Source organism: Patagioenas fasciata, chromosome 19 (assembly GCF_037038585.1).
Source record: "Patagioenas fasciata isolate bPatFas1 chromosome 19, bPatFas1.hap1, whole genome shotgun sequence".
NCBI classification, from domain to species: Eukaryota; Metazoa; Chordata; class Aves; order Columbiformes; family Columbidae; genus Patagioenas; species Patagioenas fasciata.
Window position 1 is genome coordinate 3,613,469 of NC_092538.1, and position 6,000 is coordinate 3,619,468.

The 6,000-nt window shown below is 51.0% G+C and overlaps 1 protein-coding gene across 3 annotated transcripts in view; it reads left to right on the top strand.

Annotated features, from left to right (window-relative positions):
* The window catches only part of LOC136110097 (S-adenosyl-L-methionine-dependent tRNA 4-demethylwyosine synthase TYW1-like), a 108,407-nt gene extending 102,764 nt beyond the window's left edge, over positions 1-5,643 (top strand). For all 3 annotated transcript variants that reach the window (XM_065853287.2, XM_071816833.1, XM_071816832.1), the window contains one exon: positions 4,023-5,643. In XM_065853287.2, the coding sequence (XP_065709359.1) occupies positions 4,023-4,244 (222 nt within the window). In that variant the 3' untranslated portion in view covers positions 4,245-5,643. The remainder of the gene's footprint in view (positions 1-4,022) is intronic.
* The last annotated feature ends 357 nt before the right edge of the window (positions 5,644-6,000 follow it).

Genomic DNA, 6,000 nt, shown 5'->3' on the forward strand with positions numbered 1-6,000 from the left:
CCCATGCTTATTTCTCAGTGATTATGCATGTCTGGAGGAATATGTAGTAAATTGTACTACTATATTAGCCTGAATATACGCATATGTTTTTAACTCCCAAAAATCGCTTATGCAAATATGTTGATAAGAAAAGAAATACGTGGTGTTGTGGCTCTTCTCCTCCATGAATGCTGGTGGGTTTCTGTAGCAAGAAGCTTCTCTGCAGTCGGAGCAGCTGTAAACCTACTGCAGAAGATAATGTGAAGAAATTTCTTGTTCGTATCCACTGTCATGAGTTCTAGGAGAAGAGGGAGGTGTGAGCTGTGCTATGTTGATGCTCCCAGGTGTCTTGGCTCCCTGTTTTAGTCCTGGCTCCTAATTGTCTTTGCATTACATAGATGAACTTCACTGTGGACTGTTGGAGGGACCGGCCGTGTCCATGGACACCGTAACCCCAGCCAGGTCACTCTGTCCCTTTGCTCCATTGCTCTCTGTGATCCAGCTGTGCTGTTCTGGTAGGGGTGTATCCTGACAAATGTCCCCAGTGCTGGTCCAGCATCACACCTAAATCTGCTTTTCTGGCCTTGAAGGCCATGATGAGTTTCCCTTCTCTTGTTTTTCTGGCGTTAATACCTGCTTGGGACAATGCCTCGGCTGTAGGATCTGCAAAAATCAGGGAAGGTTTGCATTGCTGTGCACCTGGATCATGTCTGCGGGGACCCACCAGTGATGGGACCGTGGGGACCAGAGCTCGGGGACCCTGCAAACATGAGCTCCAAGGGGGACGGTGTGCACTGGCTCCTGTGCCATCTCGCCGCCCGAGCGAAGCCTTTGCTACAGGACAGACCTTGAGGTGCTGGAGCGAGTTGAGAGAAGGGAACGGAGCTGGTGAGGGGCTGGAGCACAAGTGTGATGGGAGCGGCTGAGGGACCTGGGGGGTTCAGCTGGAGAACAGGAGCTGAGGGGAGACCTTCTGATCTCTGAACTGCCTGAGAGGAGCTTGGAGCCAGGGGGGTCGGGCTCTGCTCCCCAGGAACAAGCGCCAGGAGCAGAGGAAACGGCCTCAAGTTGCGCCAGGGGAGGTTGAGGTTGGATGTGGGGAACAATTTCTTCCCCAAAGGGCTGTGGGGCATTGGAACAGGCTGCCCAGGGCAGTGCTGGAGTCACCATCCCTGGAGGGTTGGACAAACGGACATGAGGTTCTCAGGGACATGGGGCAGTGCCAGGGGTGGGTTATGGTTGGACTTGATGATCTAGATGGTCTTTTCCAACCCAAATGATTCCATGATTCTATGAGTTTGATTTTCCAGAGAGCCCAGTCTGGCTTCAGAGCTGGCAGCAGGAGCTTCATTACTTTTTTTTATGATGCTAACTTATAAAAAAAATGAGGGAAGGGTTTCAGCCGTTTGTCTTTTGCTGATGTATTTATCTACCTTAAGAGACTTAACCAGGTAGTGAAAAATTCAATAAAAAACCCAACCACATTACTCTCAAATAACACCGTTGTTTAGCATTGTCTCGCCTGTTATATAGATGTTGTGAAACTATTTTGAGTCTTAAATCTTTTGCTATCTCTGCAATAATCACAAAATTGTTAAAGTCCAATCTGCAAACCTTGTGGGTAATTGAGGCTGTTCTCCCCCACCCCATGTTTGTCTGGTTTTTATTCCCCAGCAGAAGTAATTGCTTTCCATGACACACTTAAAAGATTGCTCCCATTTCTTCGTGTTTTATAGCTGTGTTGTTGCAGCACTAAAAATCTTTAATATTATTTAATCTACTTGTCTAATGAAACCCAGACAACCTTCGTCTGGTTGTTCTGGGGGGAACAGTATTGTCACCTTAGAATTCTACGATTCTGTGGCTCCTGTCCTTAACACCAGTGTTGTGTCAGAAGCTGCACGCTCAGGTGGAATCAAAATTTAATAACTTAAAATCTCACTTTGGTGACCTGGCCAAAGTTCAGGGCACGGAGCAGCACAGGTGGTTTATGCAAATCTGGAGGGTTTTTATCCTGCAAGGGAGTAGTTTAATGTCCAGGAAAGCAGAGCTGAGGCTTTAAAGAACTATAAAATTATTTTGATGGAAAAGACCCTCAAGATCAAATCCACCCATAACCCACCCCTGGCACTGCCCCATGTCCCTGAGAACCTCATGTCCGTCTGTCCAACCCTCCAGGGATGGTGACTCCAGCACTGCCCTGGGCAGCCTGTTCCAATGCCCCACAGCCCTTTGGGGAAGAAATTGTTCCCCACATCCAACCTCAACCTCCCCTGGTGCAACTTGAGGCCGTTTCCTCTGCTCCTGGCGCTTGTTCCTGGGGAGCAGAGCCCGACCCCCCTGGCTCCAAGCTCCTTCCAGGCAGTTCAGAGATCAGAAGGTCTCCCCTCAGCTCCTGTTCTCCAGCTGAACCCCCCAGGTCCCTCAGCCGCTCCCATCACACTTGTGCTCCAGCCCCTCACCAGCTCCGTTCCCTTCTCTCAACTCGCTCCAGCACCTCAAGGGTTTTCTTGGTGTGAGGGGCCCAAAACTGCCCCCAGGATCTGATGTGGATGCTGAGGGGTGTCAGCGGTTGGGACAGATGTCCCTTCCTGCCACCCACCAGGTCACCTCTCAGCACCCCCCCAAGCTGAGGACCAGCAGGTCTGGACACATGTCCCCATCCTCCCTTCTCCTCTATGTGTTCCTCCAGCGACTTGAGAGCTTCACTGCCCAACTCTGGCCCTCCCCGGGGCAGAGCAGAGCGGGGAGAACAACCTCCCTCAACCCGCTGCCCGCACTCCTCACCCACCCCAGGAACCACTGGCCTCTTGCGCACAGGCCACGTTGGTTCCTCACGATCAACGTGTTGCCCGCAATATGAACAACGAGCGTTGGATGAGTTAATGGAAGGTGAGACTCGTTCCCACGGTGGCAACCATGCTGTCCCACATCTCCGCTCAGCGCGGGGACGGCTCCTGCAGGGACGCGCTGTAATTCCGCAGGCGGCCATAGACGAGCGTTAGCGATGTTTGATTGCAAACTTTTGCAGGTGTCAGCAGTTTTTCCAACCAAAAAAGCTTTTAGCTCTTGGGCAGAAAGTCAAGTGCCGTTTTAAATGTATAGCCATCAAGTTTTTGAAAAATACAGGGAGTCAGTCTGTTTTCCCTTCTTTTCTTTTTTTTTTTTTTTGGATGAAGTGCATAATAAGCTCTTAGCTCAGATAAATCCTAATTGAGGATTCAGTCAAGGCTGTTGCTAAATTAGCAGAGCAGGTCTGCTAGACAAACGCAACCTCAGCTTGCCAAAATAAGCAGTTCTTAAAACCCTCACGTGGAAAGAGGATTCGTGGCACTAAACCGTTTTATTTTCCCTCGTTCCCCACACGACCCTGTTGCACCTTTCAAGAACGGCCCAAATCCACCCAGCCCAGCGCACGGCTCCGGTGTCGCTCTGGTGTCACTCCTGCAGTGTTTTGCTGGGTTGTGGCTGCGCTGGGGCTGTGTCACACGCTCCAGACAGGGCCTTTGGGTGACCTTGGAAATGTCCCTTTGTCAAAGGCTTCCTGAGCGTTGCTTCGGATAGACACGTTTGCTTCAGGGCTCTTTCCATGCCTCAAATCGAGGTCTTTTGGGTATAACGACACCTGACAAGACCTGGAACGTGCAGTTTGGGATGCATGGTGGAAACCTCCTCCTGGCAAAGTGGGGGTGAGGTGGTGGTGGGGTCGGGGTCCAGCAAAGCACCTGTCAAACCCTCCAGAAGCTAAACGGCTAAAGCTGTAAGAAAAAAAAAAGACCCATCCTGTATCTGTGTGTGTTGCCAAACCTCAGCGATGAAATTTGGCTCAGAGACGGTAAGTTCTGGATATTTGTCCACCTGAATTTTTTTCTGTCCTGTGTTAGTGTCTGGCTGGCTTTACCCCGGACCGTAATATGGCTAGAAAATGAAAAGACTACAGCTGCGTAACCAATTTAACGTGCACCTGGCTTGTCGTAGCGTGAGTGTGGTATTTCGTGCTCCCCGTTCTCCCCGGCTCACTAACACGTTTCTTTTCCTCCCAGTTCAAGGTCGATGGCGACTGGTTCACCTGGATCGACTACGGACGCTTCCAGGAGCTGGTGCAAGAGCACGAGAGGAGCAGCGGGGCCAAGACCTTCACAGCTGCTGATTACACGGCCAGAACTCCTGAGTGGGCGCTGTTTGGGTCCAGGGAGAGGGGCTTCGATCCCCTGGACGTGAGATACCAGCGGAAGAACAAAGCGAGAGACATCTCGGGGTGCTGAGGGCAGCTGGGGCTCCTGGCTGCCTGAGCAGGTTTGGGTTCCATTTCTAGGCTAAAACCATTTTTTTTTTTTAATATAGATCACCTAGGTTTTTCTGACATTTCGTGTTGAGAAGGAGGGCAAAGCCTTTGTTTAACCTTGCCCTCCTGTTTTTAGGGCTTTTTGGGTGAAAATATTTATAATGATCTTTATCTGCAAGGTAACTCGCAAGTGGTGCACAACAGCGATTTATCGTAATTAGCACTGTGATGAGGGAGGCAGTGACTGTGGTGGCCACAGTGGGGAGGATTTGGGGTTGGATGTGGAGCGGGAGCGTTTATTTGACGTTGGTCTCCAGCACATGCTGGTACCCAGAAACATTTGGCGTCCATGAGAACAAGCGCCGAGGGGATTTCAACACCACAGAGACCCGCAGACAGGTCTGGATGTAAAAGCCCAAGCCCTGCTGGAACTATCGTACTGACAATAACAAGGATTTATGTATTTTAAACATCGGTGCTAATTGCCGTGAAGACCCTGTCCCACCCTCAAGAAGCTGCAACTTGGACATGGTGTGAGCAGCAGCCCCCCTTTAATATCGTCTCCAACTTCTGATATTTCCCCAAATCTTTTCTAACTTTGTGCGTTTGGCAATGAATATTTTCCAAGTAGTTTTTATCGTACTCCCCCAGCAGCTCTGAACAACTCACAGAATTCTTCAAAGCCCCATCGGGTGGTGAGGACGTGGTTTGGGGAGCCCGCAGGGTGAGTGAGACACCAGCACGCGTCTCCCTTTGCCCCGTGTGGATGTGTCGGCAGCGTCGCTGCTGGTTTGGGTGGAGGGGGCAGCCTGATGTAGGCAAAATTGAATCTGGTTGAGGTCTTTTATGTCCAAAAAACAACTATTTAATCTGGAGAGGTGCCGTCTAGGTGCGAGCTCCAGCTGCCGAATGGCTGAACTAGGGTACAGCGCTCCCTCCCGTGACCGTGTTCCCCGCTTCAGCAGCTCCCTGGACGTGTGTCCTTCAGCCTTTTGGGGTGACGGGCTGTGGTGTGGGAGGTCAGCGGGGCTCCCCGTGACCTTCACAGTGATTTGTTCTGCTCCAGCTGAAGCCCTTGGGCCAAGGAGCCCTATGGAACCAGCTGCGGAAAGAGCTGAATTTAGCCCCAGAGGTTTCGGCTGCTGGGGGAAGTAAACACGATCGTGCTCAAGCGGTTTTGTGTTTAAACTCGTGGAGCAGAGTTCAGAACCTTCACGACATTCCCACCTCGATGGTGAGTCTGTAAACCTGCGATTCCCAGCGCCGGCGGTGCTGCGAGTGGGGAGCGTTCCTGAGATTTCTTTTTGAACAGAACCTCGTTTCTTAAACTGTAAAAAGTGTTTCTATAGAAGAAAGAAAATAAAGTGCTTTTCCCTAGAGCACTGCTGGTGTGTCACTGCTGTACAGGACTTTGCACGGGGGGACCCCAAATGGATTTTAAAGGATCCAAAGCACAAGTGTTGCAGAATATAGTCTCTTTTCTTAATAGCATGTGAAGTCCCTTGGCCTGGTGGCCACACTCTTCCTCTCACACCCCGGGAACCATTGGCCTTGGGCACGGGGCCAATGCACGTCCCAGACCCCAGCAGGATGGTGACCAGGGCTGTGTCCCCCCGTCCCTCCTGGGGTCCCATTGCCACCGGGAAGCTGCTCTGAGAGCAACTGGGGAGGATTCAGTCCTGCGATTCCACTCAAATTATTTTGTGCTTGAAGGAAGCCTTTCTGTGCACATATCC